This window comes from Parus major, chromosome Z (genome assembly GCF_001522545.3).
Source record: "Parus major isolate Abel chromosome Z, Parus_major1.1, whole genome shotgun sequence".
Classification (NCBI taxonomy): Eukaryota; Metazoa; Chordata; class Aves; order Passeriformes; family Paridae; genus Parus; species Parus major.
This window is the reverse complement of record NC_031799.1, coordinates 50976588-50994731: the sequence shown is the minus strand read 5'-3', so window position 1 is coordinate 50994731 and position 18144 is coordinate 50976588. Positions and strand designations below refer to the sequence as shown.

At 33.8% G+C, this 18144-nt stretch overlaps 1 protein-coding gene across 16 annotated transcripts in view; it reads left to right on the top strand.

Annotated features, from left to right (window-relative positions):
• The window catches only part of SHOC1 (shortage in chiasmata 1), a 94608-nt gene extending 77428 nt beyond the window's left edge, over positions 1–17180 (top strand). For 8 of the 16 annotated variants that reach the window (XM_015652620.2, XM_033520497.1, XM_015652623.2 and 5 more), the window contains 12 exons: positions 2196–2262; positions 4242–4314; positions 4879–5063; positions 5604–5709; positions 7366–7477; positions 8468–8589; positions 9582–9675; positions 10742–10873; positions 12150–12299; positions 13373–13544; positions 13767–14324; positions 16692–17180. In XM_015652620.2, the coding sequence (XP_015508106.1) occupies positions 2196–2262; positions 4242–4314; positions 4879–5063; positions 5604–5709; positions 7366–7477; positions 8468–8589; positions 9582–9675; positions 10742–10873; positions 12150–12299; positions 13373–13544; positions 13767–14324; positions 16692–16792 (1872 nt within the window). In that variant the 3' untranslated portion in view covers positions 16793–17180. The remainder of the gene's footprint in view (positions 1–2195; positions 2263–4241; positions 4315–4878; positions 5064–5603; positions 5710–7365; positions 7478–8467; positions 8590–9581; positions 9676–10741; positions 10874–12149; positions 12300–13372; positions 13545–13766; positions 14325–16691) is intronic. The other 8 variants (XM_015652627.2, XM_015652629.2, XM_015652628.2 and 5 more) reach the window with 4 other exon arrangements.
• The last annotated feature ends 964 nt before the right edge of the window (positions 17181–18144 follow it).

Here is an 18144-nt window from a genome sequence, read left to right as displayed (position 1 = left end):
GATTAGATAAAAATGTCTAAAAGTTTCATCTAGCTCATGTGACCGTATAATGAGTCTGCTGTTGAACTGTGTGTGGAAAAGCAGGTCTACATTTTTAAATGCAGTTGTCCAAAACTGCTTATAAAGATGCCAGTGGATTGTTGACTGGTTCTTCTGTGCACCTACTTAAGGAAATTGAAATCTGCCTTATGATTGTCTGGCCAGAAGTTCTTTTCTGGCAAGATCTAACACACTTTTAATATTTACACATATGATTATCTTATGTATGTAAATCATAAGATTGAGCCAATGCTGTGTGCCTTCTTAAAAATTTAACCTTGTGTGCACCATGAAAAGTGTCTGTTGGCATAAAAGTTCATAGAGCATCCTGTCAGACAGTGTGATGCATGTATGTAGGTACATATTCTTCTTTATATACTTAGTGTAGTATGTGTTTAGTTTGTATCAGTTGAAATGATGGACAAGGTAAACACCTTCTGTGGTGGGGATTCTTTTTAATACTGTGTTAGTTCAGTAGATTCTAATCCTTTTCAACATTTTTGTCTTAAGTAATATTTAACAAGTCTTGTATCTCTGGCAGAAACACTTTTGTGACTTCATCTACAGATTGGAAAAATCTTTCTAACTAGTTCAGCAGTACATACAGTACCTCTCTCCAGTACATCAGTACTTTGCAGGCTGAATTCTAGATATCTTCAGCTTAAGGTTTTTTTTCCATAAGGATAGTGTTTCAAATTTGACAGATCTGTCTAGTACAATAGTACATAGATCTAGTACAATAATGTGATATAATATCTTCAGATAGTGTCTTTAATCTTAAGAAAGATAAGCTTTCTTTTTGAGTACAAGAGCAGGCAATTCCAAGCAAGTTAAAAGCCAAGCAAGCAAGGCAGGGATCTTTTAGAATTTAGGTGGAAAAGGAATATATATGGACTTTGGAAGTCACTTACAAACAGGTGACATGAAGGGACTTTAAAGAGGCTATTCACTCCTGTAGGGAGAAAATTTAAATGGCCAAAGCTCAACTGAAGTTCAAGCTGGCCAACACCATGATGGAAGACAAAAAGAGCTTTTTTAAATAAGTCAAGAGCAAAATAGGAATCAGAGATAACATTGGTCTGTTCCTCAACAAGGTTGGTCACCTCACAGATAGGGACATAGACAAAGCAGAGGCATTAAAACAGTGCCTTGTTTTGTCTCTGTCTTCAATCCCCAGAGCGCAGTGTTAGAAGACTGTGAGGATCATGTTAAACTCCTAGCCAATCCTCAACTTGTTTGAAACTTGCTACTCCATCTGGATGTGCATAGACATATAGAGCCCAGTGGGGTTCATCCCAAGGTTCTAAAGGAGCTCAAAAATATCATTGTGGGAATTCTTCCCATTATTTTTCAACAGTCTTGGAAGTCTGGAGAGATCCCAGTTGATTGGAAGGTGTTAAATGTTGTTTCAATTTTCAAGAACAGAAAGAAGAAAGCCTCTGGTAATTGCAGACTTGTCCATCTCACTTCAGTGCCTGTTAAAATGATAGAAAAGTTTATTCTGGGAGTTACTGAACAACTCTTGAAAGACAATGCAGTCATTGGCTGCAACCAGCATGGGTTCACAAGAGAAAAGTACTACTTAACCAACTTCATTTCCTTTGTTTTCCCACTTATGACAAGGTGACCCACCTAGTTGACCAAGGGAAGCCAGTGAGTGTAGATTTTAATTTTAGCAAAGCTTTTAATATCGTCTCTCACAGTATCCTAGATGAACTGCTCATCACAGAGCTAGACAAGTCCATAATATTGGGTTAGGTGAGCAATTGACTGGTGGTTTGAGCTCAAAGAATTACAGTGAATGGAATTACATTACTGGCTGGTGGCCAGTGACCAATGGTGCTCCTCAGGGCTCAGTTTTAGAGACAGTGCTCTTAAATGTTTTTATAAGTTGTCTGGACACAGGAATCATATGTTAGTCATGTGGTTTATTTTTAGGTAGTCCTGTGAGAATCAGGCAGTTGGACTCTTATCCTTATAGGTTCCAACTTGAGATATTCTACAATTGTTGTTGTGGAAAACTCCAAAGTTTCTGGTTTTGCCATCTGTTTATTCAATCTTGTATGTTCTATGCAGAAGAGAAAGAAAGATGTATGTGGGTTGAGAGATAAAAAAAATTAACATTACTACAGTTTCTTTTAATTGTCTTCATACAGATACTAATCATTACAAGGATGGACTCTGAAAAAGCTGCCTTCATTCACCCATTATCTGGGATAGACGGTAAGTAATTATTTTATGTGATGTTTTGATATTAAAAGTGGCTGTTACTCTGTAGATTGCAGCATTCCTGTTTGAATGCTTGGTGCAGGTGGTTCTTCCTTCTCATCAGGAGCCTTCCTACATACTTTTCTCATACTGTTTAATATTTTGCAACTCTTCCATCAGCCTTTTATCTTTTATTTTCTCCCATTTAAGGGTTCTGGTTTAATGTGTTCTATTACAAGAGAGTGATAATTTCTGTGTTGAGTCAAGATTTTTTTAACAGAACATGAAGAAACTGTGGACAGCCCATAGCCTAATTATATTTGCATTTGTTATCTTGATCAGATTGTTTCATTGTTTTCAGTTCATCATTGGTCACAAGCTTTCTTTTTAAAAGTCTTGACTAAACTCCCCAGCGTAAAGCCTTGAATGAGTAGTCAGATACAAATCATATTTTCCTTTAGCTATATGTTGCTGATATTTTTTGCTAATTTGTTAAATATGTCAGCATAAACTGTATCAATCTATGAACCTCAAGGCAAAAATATACTATTTCCCACTTCCCCACTGATACAACTTGCACTTTCATCACATCAACATTTTACCTGTGTGTAGTTTTACAAGTACAAGCTTGTTCAACACTGCAAATTCAGCTGGTAAAACAAACATGTTTCCTTTCATATTGATTTTTTTATATTCCATTTTCATAAATCCTACTTGCTTGAACCTTATCAAGTATCGTGTATTGTACTGCTCTTTTGCCTTTAAAAATAAAGTTAGATTGCCTGTGCTCTTAAAAGAAGAAAGCCTGTCTTTTAGAATGTTTTGAAAGGGAGGAGGCATGTTCACAGTGCTTTTGCTAATGATAATATTTAATGAAAATGAAGATCATTTAAGTTTTAAGACTTGGTTGCAAACACAGGTCAATCCAACTACACTTTTGAAAATAGGCACTTGTGTAGTGCTGGGAAGGACGAAAATCTAACAGAAAAGTTTTAGTGATATGAATGCTTAGCAGAAGGTTCTCTAGAAATGAAAGGAAGCTTTGATATATGAAAGATGTTTTTAGAACCAGTTGTTGCTGAAGCAGCTGAGAGAACAAAGGTTTAGTCGAGTTGGAAGGTTTAGAACAAAGGTTTAGCCAGTTAGAAGGAGGTTTTATGGCTAAAGTCCAACAGGTTTCATGGTCTTCAAACAAATCATGTTTTCTACCAAGTAAAAAAGCATAGACAGAAAGATGTTTTTTTACCAAAGCAAAAACAATTTTCCACTGCAAAACAAGTTTCAAAGTTTAACATTTAATTACTAACTCAAATTATTGGTTAGTCACTAACATAGTATGGTAAATTTAGCACTTTTGATAGGATACATGTAAATGTGAAGGTATTGTGTATGATGCTGATTGGTTGTTATATAATAATATGCACAGCAAAAGAAAGAGATATAATGCATTGTAACTAAACTAAATGGGCTTCAGGACACATGGCTTGCCTATAGCCAGCAGCTGTAGGAATACCGACGACCCCTTGCTGTAATCTAGTCTATAGAATAAACAGCATTATAAAGAACCATCTGTAGTCTCCATCTCACCACTGTCTCTTACAGTCTACTACCAACATTCCTTCTTAGATACATCTTTCAGTTAAAATTTCAAATGTATACAAAGTGTAAGCAAATTAAACTTAATAAAGGGGCAAATATGCTTCCTTTTGTATTACCACTTAATACTTCATTTTAAGGTAATGGGGTTGTGAGTTTGTGAGACATGAAACTTGTTTGTGTTACTTTTTCCTTGGGCTCTGAAAATTAAGTTTCTAAATCATTACAATCAAACAGTACAATACAAACAGAAATTGTACAGGACTTCAGCAAGACAGAATATGTAATACTTGAAATTTTAATAACCTGTGTTGTTCCACATTTGCTACTTACTGTTGTGTGTTGATTCATAGTGATAGAGGTTCATTTATTTCATAAACTCTTCGATTTTTTTTAAGCAGGTTTGAAAGTTGTGGATTTGAATTCTGAGAAGAAAGGAAGCACTTTAAGTTGTAAAGAGATAATAAGCAAGTAAGTCAAATTCTTGATTCTTGAGAACAAATTCTTTAGTCAGGACTAAGGTTAGTGAAACTTCAGTTACTTTAGTTCATTTCCATGGGGCTTTCCAGTCTGGAGTAAAGTCTTCATGATATGAACCTACAGCTTCATTTTTAGAGTTGAGGATTTTGTCAGCTCTAGAAAAATGCTTGGTGGGGCTTAGGGGAACTTTAGGGAACAAACAATTTCATATTCTTTAAATGTTGTTTTGCCTGTTTAGAAAAACTTTTTTAGTAGAAAAACATTATTTTAGCATGTTTTAGAAAACGGTGGTGAAAGTGCATAACAGAAGAAATGACAAATTACATTTCTGGAAAATAAAATATTTCAGGCAGATAACTATAGAGGAAGAGTACAGATTTTGATTTTTCAATTAATTTTAAAAGGAGTTGGAGACTTAGCCAGGAAGGGTAAATAATTTTTTGTAAACAGACTTTAAGCAGTTAGAATTCATCAAAGTAAAACTGAGTTTATTTTGTCCTGAGGGTAATTCTACCTACACTTATTTTTATTTATATTTTATTGTGTTTTTTTAAGTCTTAGTAGATATTCCTGTGTTATTGTACATAATCAGCAAATTGGAGCTGACTTCCCTTGGACACACTTCTCATTAGTAATGGAATATGATTATTCTGAAAATTCTGGCTGGAAAAATCTGTGCAAAAATCTGAATATTACTTACATGACTTTTAAAACCACTCTCCCTGGAACAATACAAATGCGTAAGTACTCTCCAGAATTATAATACACAGTTAGACTGAGATGTGAAAAGAAAATATTTTCTGTTCCATAAATTGCTATATTCATATGCCTGTGAAAGAGCATGAGTAATATATTACAAGAGCTAAAGCTAAACAAACAGTGCTGGGTTATCTATGTGGCAAGGATGTGTTTTTATTTGAGTGTAAACCTAGTTTTGGCCAGGATGTAGTAGAACATGTGGGTTCATAAGACACTTGTGCCAAGTTCTTAAGTTGTTTACAGCTTCTGCAAGCTGTACCCACCCTTCCTCATCCTAAGGGAACGTTGTAGATCTAAAAAAGTCTGAATTAAAGCATAATTTCAAAGAGATTCAAAGGAGTTTAATTTTGGGGGGGGGGAAAAGTATAGAATGGAAGCATTTTATTGGAGATGAATAAAAGATGCACTTTCAAATGTCCATTTCTATTTATTTAGATATTATGTATTTAGAACATCAATAAGCAAAAAACTCCAGTTTTTCGCTTATTAAACTATTATCTTACATATATAAAATGTTTCAGGGAATCATGGTGGTTCCTTTCTTCTGGAAGTACAGATTCCATATGTATTTCTGACAACTGAAGGTCTTCTTAATATGCCAGATATTCTTCAGCTTTTTGAATCCAAGTGAGTGAAAAGAACCTATTTAATCATGTGGACTATTTATTTTCTGATTTTCAGGACATGTTGTATGTTGACATGACAACAGTATGTTGTTCTGCTCTGTCTTGTATTAGCCATCTGTTTGGCTATCAGGTACATTTCTGTGATTAAACTATTAGTACTTTAAGAGAAAAGAATCTAGTTTTTTTCTATTGAAGTTGATAACTTAGTGCTAGAAATTCACACACATGCCAGCCAGAAAGGAATTGACCAATATTTTAATTATAGCTGGTACTTTTTAATCAAAACAACTTTTTTAATTGTCTACTTTTCTCTGAAATTCATAACATTTACGAACTTTTCTTTTCTTTAGTGCTTCTTGGTCCTTGGAAGACTTTGTGTTTAATTCTTCATAAAAATTACTTTGGGATTTTTTTTTTGTTGTTTTTTTTGTCTACTGAAGCTATGCTAAATACTCAAACTGAATAATAGTAAAACATCATCTTTCCTGGTGCATCACAGTGTTTAGGAGAGGCTGAGTTTTCAACAAAAGCTAATTTACTCATAAAATTCGGATCCACTATTCACTTAGTTTTTAATTCTCTATAACCTGTATGAAAACTGCTAGGGTTGTAAATCATTGTGCTTCTTTATTATTATTTTGACATAATTTTCTTGAATTTTGCTTTCACAGTAATAAATACTTGGTAAAGCTACCTTTTATCTCATGAGGGAAAAGTGAAAAGAAAGAAAGAAAGAAAGAAAGAAATAGGGACCAGAGCAGCCCTATCTCTCAAACATAATGACAGAGATACAGATAGTTGATTTCACCATGTTGCAGGAGAGACATGCCATTTTTAATCCTGGCTATATCCTTGAGTCTACTGTGGAGCCATTTTTTGTCTGTGTCCAATTACAGTTAAGCAGGGGAAAAAAATAAATATCTTTGACATTTAAAATTTGAACCCACAATCTGACATGCTTTTAAACTCTGACTTGAACAGGTTTTCTGTTCAGCCTGGCTATAAGCCACATAGCTGGGAACAATGTTTTGTTACTTTTTAACGAGCTCCTTTTAGCAGTGATGAAGGACTTAAATAGGTGAGCAAACAGCTGTACAATTTCAGAAAAGCCAAGAGTTTACTTTTTTTAAAGTTTCTCAATACACTGTCCATACAAGTTTCTAGAGGACATACTGCTGGCAGATTCAGGTTTAGGTCTCTTGTGTCTCCTAGTAAAACGTAACAGGAGGCTGTGCTGCTGGCAGTTCTAAGTCAGTCAGAAATTTTAGGATTATACCAATGGCAATCAGGGAGTTTGCTTTGCCTTGTGCTGCACAATTGTGAAAGGAGGAAAAGAAATACAGTATGTTAAGTTTGTCAGAAAAAGTTTCTAGGAATCTATCTTAGTTTCTATATTACCTCTTTTTTTTTGTAAACTTGAAGCCTGGATGTCAATGTCATACTCAATGCAGTTAGAAATATAATTTAATTTCACTAAATCACTGCTACATTGATATGTATTGTTCAAGTGTGTCTTAAAGTGAACTGAGCATTTGAGAAAGATCAAGACCGTATAAGTCAAAAAACTATATTAGGGGGTGTTCGTTACCAATTTTCTTTACGAAAATAGTATTGTTTTACTTGTCTGAGCTCTAATGAAGCAATTTTACTTCCTCAGGTACAGCATTACCTTTGTTGAAAGAAGCAGTAGTTACTCCTTAAGGCTTTTTGGAAGTATAGATCGTTACGTTGTATTGACAATAGATGAAGGTACTGCTATCTTTTTACAGGTACAGAATGAAACTACTCTGTCCAAGTTCTGTTATGTGTTTGGTCACTTTCAGGCCATATCTTCAGACTTCTGACTTTTCTTTCCCATAATCATATTTAATTCGTGCATTGTTTCACATCACAAATCATTAACCCTAAAATTCTGTCTGTGCCAGTTTGACTAGTTTAAAATGTTCTCAGTTTCTTCACTGAAGTAACATTTGACCTGTGATTTGATTATATAAAATGTAGTTAAAGGATGCATACTTGAAAATAGGGTTGTATAAAGAAATTTTGTAACAACCAATTAAATGTATTTATGATTCTATTCTCTTACCAGTGTGCATATTAATTCCTCCCATATCAGATGATTATCTGAAATAGTCTGTAGAATAATTTGTCCTACTTTTAATAAAAAATAATAGTTTAAGCAATAGCATACTACTTGAATTCTGGTATGCAGCAAGACAGATTACTGGTAGAAGAGCTGCTTCTGAAAAATAACACATAATAAAATAATCAATTCGTATTACAAGTACAGCATAGACATTCCTACAAGCTACTACAATTAGTGATGTTGAACTTTATTATAGAGTCAGTGTAGGTATGATAGGATTTGTATAGGCCAAGTAAGTACTTCAGAAGTTTATAACAATATTTTACATCAATAAAGTTCACAAAAAATCTTAAGAATAGCCTATAAATGTATTGACAGTGTTTTTTTTTAGAGCAAGGAAGAAGAGTCATAAAGCCAAGAATTAGCTTTTTGAAGTTCAAAGAAAATAAAAGTTGGAAATGCAAGCTAGTTCTCCCAATTCCCATATGTGTCCTTAATGCTGACATTATTTAGCTGTATCTATGTTTGGTATAGGTTCTGCATATTATATTAATAGTCATTAGAAGCTTGGTGCAGCCATGGTAATGTTATAAATTATTTATTAATAACTAAATAATATTATTTTTATTTATTAGTTACTTAATTTTTACTCTTTATTTAAATTTCATGGTAGAGTATGGAAGAACTAAATTATGAAGACTCTTGTGACACTGTAATATTGAGACTGATGGCATTATCACTCCAATATATGTGCTGTTGGATTATTTTCTATTCCAGAGAAAGACTGAGTTCAGAGTAAGTTATTAAATTCTTTTGTTATCCTGGTGTTTTTAAAACAACTTGTCACTAAAGAAAGCTGCTTATTAAAATAAATTGATATTCACTTATCTTTGAACTTCTCCGTAGGAATACATTTATCTTAGAACAATACGAGTATTGTAAACTCATATTTCTAGTGTGCTTTGAGTTTTTCGTTTGGTTACAATGTTGTTGTGCTCGTACTGAGAAACTCAGTGAAATTGTAAAAGTAACAGTGATCACTGGAGACCACCAAAATGTTACAAAATTTGTTTTTTATTTGTAAGGCTATTTTTAGTCTTACAAAAATGATAAAGAAATGGTTGTTACAAAAAACAGAGTTATGGGCAGGCAGTACTAACATGAGGTGTATTTCAAATCAGCAGGTCCAGAAATTTCACAACAATAAGGATATGAAATACTGGAATTATTCCTACATCTCTTTGAAGTAAATTAACCCCTACAAATGCACGGTTATGACATACTGTGTTAGTATCACTGTATATAATTTACAACTGGGGAACATTATTCAAATGCTCTCCCAGTGTATCAGTAGTTCTCCTTTTGCTATGGAAGCACACCTTTTGTTGACACAGTTCATAAACATTAATTTATTACCTCTTTGGGGATTTTTTCTCTATGAGCAAGTGATAATTTCCTCTGGGTTTTTTTTTTTCCAGTGTCTCCAGTGACTGACCTTGATCCAGACCTTTTGCTTCAGACCAGACTTGCTTTTCTGTAGACTATTTTCTCTTTTTTTCTTTTTCTTTCTTTTCTGTTTTTCTGTTTTCTTTTCTTACAGTCCATCCTTCAGCAGTCAGTCCCTTAATGTACTCTAGTTCTCTTTCCACAGATATTAATGCTTAAACTGTACCAGTATTCTGAATTCCAGGAAATGAAACAGATATTTATGAAGGCATGGAACAAATGGTTTGAGATTATTACATGTGCCTGTTAAATATTAGTGATCCAGTAAAACTGTTTTACAGGTACAGTCTCAAGGGAAATACTCTGCTTAATCTTGTCTTAATTTATGCCACTCTAATTGAACTTACACAGAAGTCCGAAGACTTTGAAGTGAAGGTAATTTTTTTCTGTATTAATCTTCATGATACGATATTTCTAAAAGCTCAATCAAGTATGCCTTCTACATCAAAAACATAAAATAGCTCAAAATTACTGAAATAAGAGAGGATCTTAATTCAGTGCTGGTAAAGTCAGTGCAAAGACTGTGTTGACTGCAATACAAGTTGAATCAGATTCAAATAGCTGTTGAAGTCTTTTTATAACTAGGAGTGAAAAAATGAGGCCATACCTTTAATAAATTTTTAGAATACATATTTATCCTTCTAATGTCTTAATTTGAAGTTTCAGATAAATATTATGTTGCTGATGTGGCAGAAGAAAAAAATAATTTTTTGAAGAAAAGAATTCAAAAGAAAATTTGCTGCCAGCTAGTTTGCTTTTTTAATGTGACAAGATAAATTCTCTAAATCTAGAAAATCTATTTTACTATCTAAAGTAATCAGGATTAAAAAATGCAGCAGAAGTTTCATTCAGCTTACCAAATTGTTGGTAACTTATATTTTTGAACCAAGTGATACCTTTTTAAACACTTTTTTTCACTTATCAGCTGCCAATGTTGGGTTTTCATCAATGTTTTCATCTTTATGAAAGTCATTATTAATTGCATATTAAAATTTGTATAAAATTTACCTGACTAAATGAAAGTTACAAGGACAAAGAGAGGATGAAGCTTTTTTCATTTCATTTCACTCAGCAATGTAGATTGTGTAAAAATTATAGCTTCAAAATGTTACACATCTTCTTAACTGTAATAAGCATCTCACAATTGTCTTTTTTCATTAGGAGCTCATATTATACCCAGAAACTTGGTTACATATAAAAGACCTATAGGATAAATCAATTAATTTCACCTACACAGGATGTGCATAAATAAAGAGTGTAATTGCAGCCAGGCTAGTAGTCAGAGGTTAGAGTTTTTCTGCATGATAAGCATGGATCAGGTTTAATTACTGTAGTGCCAACTCTTGTGTTCAGGGTGACCCTTAGTTTTCACCTCAACTTCTGTAGCAAATTATGACATTCCTAAGAGTAGGTAACCAAGAATATTATGTATCGCTTTTAGGTAATTCTTACTCCAGGGATCGAAGAGACAGCACTGGTAATTCGTCAGATTGCTGACAACATTTTGATAGCATCTGATATCAGTCCTCATGAGTGGCTGGACAAATCTTGGCTTTCTGTCTTGCCATCTGAGGTTTGTTTCTCTTCCCGTGAATTTACAGGGCTTTTTTCCTAAGATTCACAAAGTTTTAGGATTTTTTTTTTTGTTGTAGTTCTCTTAAAATATATTACTAAAACAAGCATTATTATATATGGGTATCTAGATATGCAGATATTTATACAAGCATATTTCTAGTATATATGCAAAGATAGAAATTTCCATCATCCATGTCAGCAGAATTAGATGTAACTTGGACTTTTCCTGTGCTCTCACAATTAACCTGCAGGGAAGCTTATCCACCACATCTGCCTGCCAATTTGTGCAATTCTACAGTTCTAGGCACTAGGTTTAAAAAACTATCCAGATTGTAAAAGATAACTATACAGTGGCTCATCAGCAGTGCTGATCCATTATTGAAGTCAATGGCTTTGCTTCCCATTTTGCTTTAGTAACAGATGGTAAAATTGTTTAACTCATTTCAGTAAATGCTGGAACAGGCTCATCAATCACCATCAAATATATGATATCCTTTAACCTGTGCAGTAAGGTGCTCAAATGAAACTTATGGATTTGTTCATTTTATATGACAGCTTTGAACTCTTGTAAAGCTGAGATTGCTTTTTGGCTTTTGCAAAATTCAGAAGCATTATAAAGCAGGTATTGGCATGGCCTTTCAAGAGAGGAGTATTGGTTTATAGGTTTTCCAATTTAGAGATTAAGGATGCTGGTAAAATTTGAGAGGATTAATTGTTTTTGTGTCTCTGTTTAATATATTTGATCCTGGTGTTTTAATGAAAGTCAGGAAGAGGAAGCTGAAACTGATAACCAGCTACTCTCAACTTGCTGCCCTGTTTGTGACATTCATCCTCTCCCTGACAACTCCTGCTTTTGCCACCTGTTTCATTACCTGTAACAAATACAAGTTTTGTAAAACAGAACCAGTTTTGTCAGTTTATATTGATCTAGGTAATTCACTTTAACATGGAGAATTAATAGTAAATCTGGTAATGCATTTTAAAATCAAGTTTAAGTTATTCACTGGTTTTAATCTTTAGAAAATAAACATATTTAGACTTGCTTTTTATTTAATGGTTATGCAGAACTTAACTCTTTTTCAGAAATTATACTATGTTGCACCAATAGTAAGAAAAATGAATTTTTATTGGACTATAAAAGTATACAGTTTAAAAGCTGTCTTTCTATTATATACTCTAGGACTTACTGAGTAAGATGTGACTTTGTAGTAACAGGAAACAAAGGATAAAAACTTTGTCAGATATCAATCTAATAAAATAATTTCCATTTTCAGACAGAGAAATGCTTGCTTACTTTTCCATGTATCAATCCTTTGGTTGCTCAGTTTATGTTAAAGAAGGGGTCTTCACTGAACAGGTTATTTCTTGCAAGCTTTGATCAACTCCAGGAACTTCTGCCAGAGGTTCCAAAAAAAGTTTTAAAGGTGGGTCAAAATTATTTCATGTATTAGATCAATTTTTTTTATTTTGCTCTGTTGTAATGTGTGGTTGTTTTGTTGAGTTTTTCTTAATCTGATGCTGCATGTGCTGGTGTAGTTTAAAAATTAATTACAGGTTTTAGCCTATCATTCATTTCCAAAATGTTGAGTCTGCTAATTCTCAGCAGATTTTGTCAAATCACCGTTTTGTTTGTGGGAAGATAATGAGAGCATTTCCTTAACTGTATATATAACTAATACTCATTAGATCAACTTCCTCCTCAAGGTTCACAATACTGAGTATTGTATCAGTGTGCAGGCTTTTGTCTATTTCTAATGTAAAAGATGTTTTTCCAATTAAATATTTTCAGGATTTCCCTCCTTCCTTCCTGCCTGCCTTCCTGCTTGCCTTCATTCCTTCCTTCCTGTCTGCCTCCCCCCTCCCTATATTAGCATTCATAGTAGTAAGTGTTTGACAGAGCCCTAGAGATGAATTGTGTGCTCCTACTGTTCCAGCTGGGTCAGGTCTGGGAAAATCATAGACTGAATACAGTCATTTAATTCAATAAAAAAGGCATATATTTTGTCATTCAAGAAAATGGTTGAAAACACCAGTCATTTAAGGTGAAGCATTCCATTAAGGTGAAGGAGCAAGTGAATGGATAATTGGACACTGAATGTGAAATTGTGCATACTATTGTTTTAACTGTATATGTGTAAAGCCATCTTTATTAACAGAAGAAGCTCAGTTAAATTTCTCTGTAATGCATAATAGGTGCCAGTCCATTGCAGACACTTCTTCCTACAGTCTCGGAGGAATGAAAGAGAATAAACTGTATTAAGATATTTCTTTTCATGTATTTCAAGACAGAGACTATTACTTAATCTGTTTATAGCTTTAAGACAGGTGGTACATTTTGTACTGTACATGCCTGTCCTGCTTTGGTAAGTCCTTTTTTTTGTGTTCCAGTAAACAAAAATTTATACATCTTATAATCTTAACAATTGATTTATCTTTTTGTACTTGGCAGTGTAGACATGTACCATAAACATTCCTGACAAATACTTTATTGTTTCAGCATTTCAGTGACATGGTATCTTCATACAGCCTAAACACTGCTGCTCCTCTAGAAAAAACAGTGAAAAGTGCATCACGCCCAGAAAACCAGAATAATTTCAACACATTGTATCTTGACAATAAACAAAATTGTCAGATTTTAGACCTCCTTGATAAGGCACAAAACAACACAGGTAATACCTTGAATTACTAGGAAAATGTATCTCCTTTGAAACCAAGTGAAAAATCTGCATGTATTAGAATCTTGTCTTCTAATCAGGGTAAGGCCTGATGGTTATTCTGATGAGACAGACTGCAATCACAATGCTCAATGACATCTTTTTTTTCTGTAAAATGTAAAAAATAAGCTAACCTTTCATTTTTCAAATAAAATAGTTCAAATTTTTCTCTACCAGGAACGTCTCATATGAATTTTGAACCCCTAATTCCTCCACTGAATCATCATAAGGGTGTTTTAAATTCTGATCTTCCAAGTTGTATGCGAAAGAAAGCATGCTTATCAGATGTAATTACAAGGAGGAAGCCAGATTTCATTGCTGTGTCAAAGGACTATGAAGATTTTGCTCATCTAGAAGTTAAAAATTCTCTCCATGTTCAAAGACAGCCTTTCAGGATGCATGATAGCTCTGATAATTCTTCCAAAGACTGTGAAAAAGAGGACTTCTTTGCAACTTTCAGTGACTGTGTACCTCAGGAGAGTTTTAAGAGTTTTCTAGAAGAATTTACAGACACAACATGTAACAGCCCAGAAATTCAAATTGCCCAGCCTCTGTGGAATGACTCTTTATCCACAAGCCCACATAATTCATTTGCACATGATGATTTTCTCTCTGATTTCTTTAATGGTATGGATAAGCTTCCAAATCTGAATTTTAACCAAGTAGGTGGAGCATCTAAAGGAAAGAGAAAACAAAGGCCTCCATTCTTCTGGACCAAAGAAAATATTAAAACAGGTAGGTCCGAAGTAAGCAGATTTTGCTGAAATTCTTTCTTGTTACTCAACTTCAAAGTTTTAAAGAGTATCTATAAGACTGTATTTTATCTTTTATTCAAATAGCTGTTAAATCAAATTCAACCCAACAATTGCATGCTCCCTTTGCTAAAATTTATTTGCATATGTATTTTTTCTGTGATAAAAGAAGAAATTTACAGGTTTTGTTTTGAGCATAAAGATGGCTTGGGGTATTTAAAAATAAAAAAAAAAAAAAGCCAAACCAAATGAACTAGAATGGTGTTGCTGCCATTATTTTCCCTGCTAAATATTGAAAAGCATAACACTTCAATAGTGTAAGATTCAGCTTCTTTTCTCTTTGACAGTGCCTAAAATATAATGAACATGCCAGAACTAATTTAAAAGTTATAGGGAAGATTGTTTTGTAAACATAGAGTTGGAGAAGGGTCTACAAAATACTATATTTTCTCTATAGGACAAAAAGGAGATTCAGCAAATCCTAAGGGTGAAATTCAGATTCTCCTAATGGCTGTATTTTGCTATTGGCACTAATGGAGTAAAAATGGCACTCTGAAAATTTTCTAAGTTTGTTTCATATGTTTCCTTGTTCCTGGATTATTTTTTAGCTAGTATCTCCAGGGGTAAACTCTCCACTTGAAATTATTCCAAAGCTTGTATTTTCAAAGAGATGGTATGATGTGTACTTCAAAATGTACTTCACTTTGTTTACCCTCAAAGTGTGTACAGTCCTTATACAAAATACTAGGCTTCTCTTTTTTTGTAGTTTTCTTATTCCTGGTTTACTCTATCAAATATAGTTAGCTTGAAACCTTTTTCAACAAACCATGATATGTATCCACAGTCTTAAAACTAAGAAAGTCCCTATGACTTCTCCCTGTGTCAGACTATGTGTTGCTGTATCATTTATTGTTGCATGTTTTTTTAATTCTTCTATTTCCCGGTAGGTGAGATGCCATATTTTTTTTTTAAATGCAAGTTAAATTTGTTTTTAAAAAGTGCCTATTTATGATGTGTCTGTTGCTGGCTGTCATTAAATCTCTTGGTGCTAGAAGGTCAGCGCAGCATTAAAATGTTTTCACTAATCAGATCAGACTCATTCATGTAAACTAATTTAAACCACTCTTTCATGGACTGCTTAGGGTAATTTTGGAGGTAAAGGGAGAAAAAGTTAATTTGATATGGTGGACTTCTTTTAATTTTCAATGTATGTAAATTTAAATGTTTATGCAGAAAATCAGAACAGACCTTTTGCTCCTCTGGAATTACAACTGAGAGCTGCAGTATTGCTGAGTAGGTAGCAAATATTCTGATAGCATTCTACATACAATATATTTCAGTAGAAATCAGGGAAGATTCACCTGGTACCACATTTTATGGTGATACCGTACTGAAAACACTGGGATCTCTAGCTGATAAGTTTTCTTTATTATTCTTGCTCAATAGAACAAGAGTACACTTGAATGTGAATCAAATCAAAACAAGGAAAAGTGATTTTTGGTTTATATTTTAGAAGAACAGGCTTATTCTACTTTATAATTCACCAACCAGAGGAAAAATAAGTACACAAAATAGTTTTGCATGCTAATGCAAACCATCCCACCCTCCCCAGAAAAAAAAAAAACACACAAAAAAACAAACCACCCCTAACTTCACCTTAATACAGTAAAAGCCTCTGAGAGCAAAAATTTAAGAAATATGTAGAGTTTAGTTAAAAAGAAACACTGGGACCAAACCACAAGGATTCTTCAGGTGTCAGATCAAGCTCTCACTAAACCACAGATAATTCATGACACCATGCCAAGCCACTATTTCCACTGTAACATATCAAATCCTAAGGTCAGTTTTAGCATTTTCTGACAATACTTTTTGTAGAGACTAAATATAATTTCCTTACAGTAACTTGTTTTGAATAAGCAACTTCTCAAATACATTGTTTGAGCACTTAAATATTACCAATGTAAGTAGCTTCTTAAAACAACTTAGAAATATGACTATGTCTGGTTAAGAAGAGCTAAATTTCAACAATTACAGTATAGTAATTAATTAAATAGAAATAAACATTAAATATTTTGAAAAATATCATAGTTAAGTATAGGTTGATTTATTTATTTTCATATAAGGTCCCATATTCCTATTACAGGACAATATGCATAAAACGGGTCAGTAGCAGCAAGTAGAAAATATTGATCTATACACATTTTATTTTATGACAGTTGATACTTTTCTTAGGGAACACACCAGTTAAAACCAAAGTCTGTCACTGCTTCTGAGAAACACACAGATAAGTCTGCATACATGTTGTATTTATAGTTTATCATGGTCTTTCTTTTCTCCACTTCTGTTTCAGATTCAGGATTTCCAGAAGTACAGGAGTTCAAAAAAAGGAAATTGACTTATGAAAGAGTCCCTGGAAGAAGAGATGGACAAACACGTCTTAAATTCTTTTGAGCAGAATGGGGATTTGCATGTTACCTACTTTTTTTTTTCATTATTGAACTCTTTAAAGGGAAATAAATTATTGTTGTTAGTTTTTAGAAAGAAGTTAGGATTTGGAAATTCTTACTAGATCAGGATTCTTCTGTATGTTTTTAAAATGTTGCTAAACCAACTAGTTTCTTGAAGCTGCATAATTGCTGTTTCTCTGTTGTCATGGGTGAATGACTTTATCACTCTTTATATATTAAAAAAATATTCATGGAAAAAAAGATGCGGAGGCTTGCTCTGAGTTTTCAAGGCACCTGTGTTTGCTCCCTGAGCCTGCTGCTTTTCCAGTGTAAAGGAGAGGCTAGATCTGCCAAAATCTCAAGACATCTCAAGGCTTCTCAAAGTCTTAGAGATTTCTTCCTGTTACAGCTGTGACTTTTGTAGCTGTCCCTTGGGCTCTGTTCTACTTTTCTTCTGACAGCTTCTTCAGGAAAAAGTTCGTGAGCTCATTTTAATCATACTTAGTCTAGGAAAAAGCTCTTTGTTTTATGGACAATATGAGAAGACTGCATTGAAATTTAGCATTCTCATAGATTTGATTCAGGGAACTAAGCTGTGACCCTCACCCCAACCTGCTGGAGGCCATTTGTTGGCATCCATGTTTTTCAGCCTTCTGCAGGGTATTGGCAAGTATGGGGGGGATGAAAGTCATCTGAGAGGCAGATCCAGATATTATAGGGTAAAAATATAAGGGATAAAAGATTGGATTAAAAGAAAAATTTATCTCAGTTGCAGTCAAAAGAACAGGATAGGACAGTACCCAAACCCTCACCTTCCATCAAAAGATTTGGCAACAAAACTGGAAATACGTGTGGGAGCAATGGAAGACAGTAACTCCATTCTGCTGCAGGAATGCATAAACGGTTTGCACAGGCATGCCAGCCAGATCCAGAATGTCTCTTTCTGTTCAGGGACCTTCAGTTGAGATGATTCAGGTTTCAAACTCGTTAATCTTTTTTAATTTGATGCAGTAACAGAAGGGGGGGGGCGGGCAGGGAAGTAGTAAAAGAGAAACCACCAAGTTTAAGGTTTATGCTTGCATTTAAATATTTGACATTAAACCTTCGTTAAGCACATATTCTCTATTTGAGTAAATGAAACCAGCACTTAGGGAAGAAAGATTTGGTCTCTCAGAGAAAACAGAGTGCTGGTTTTTGACTGAATTCTTGACAAAAGCTTGAAAAAGCTATGACAGCACTAACTACAATTTTAATTCACAGTCATACACCTGAATTATTTGTACACTGATTGTGTGGAAGATTTGAGAAAATACTTTTCACAAGTGGTAACATAAAAAGATTTCTCATAAAATTGCA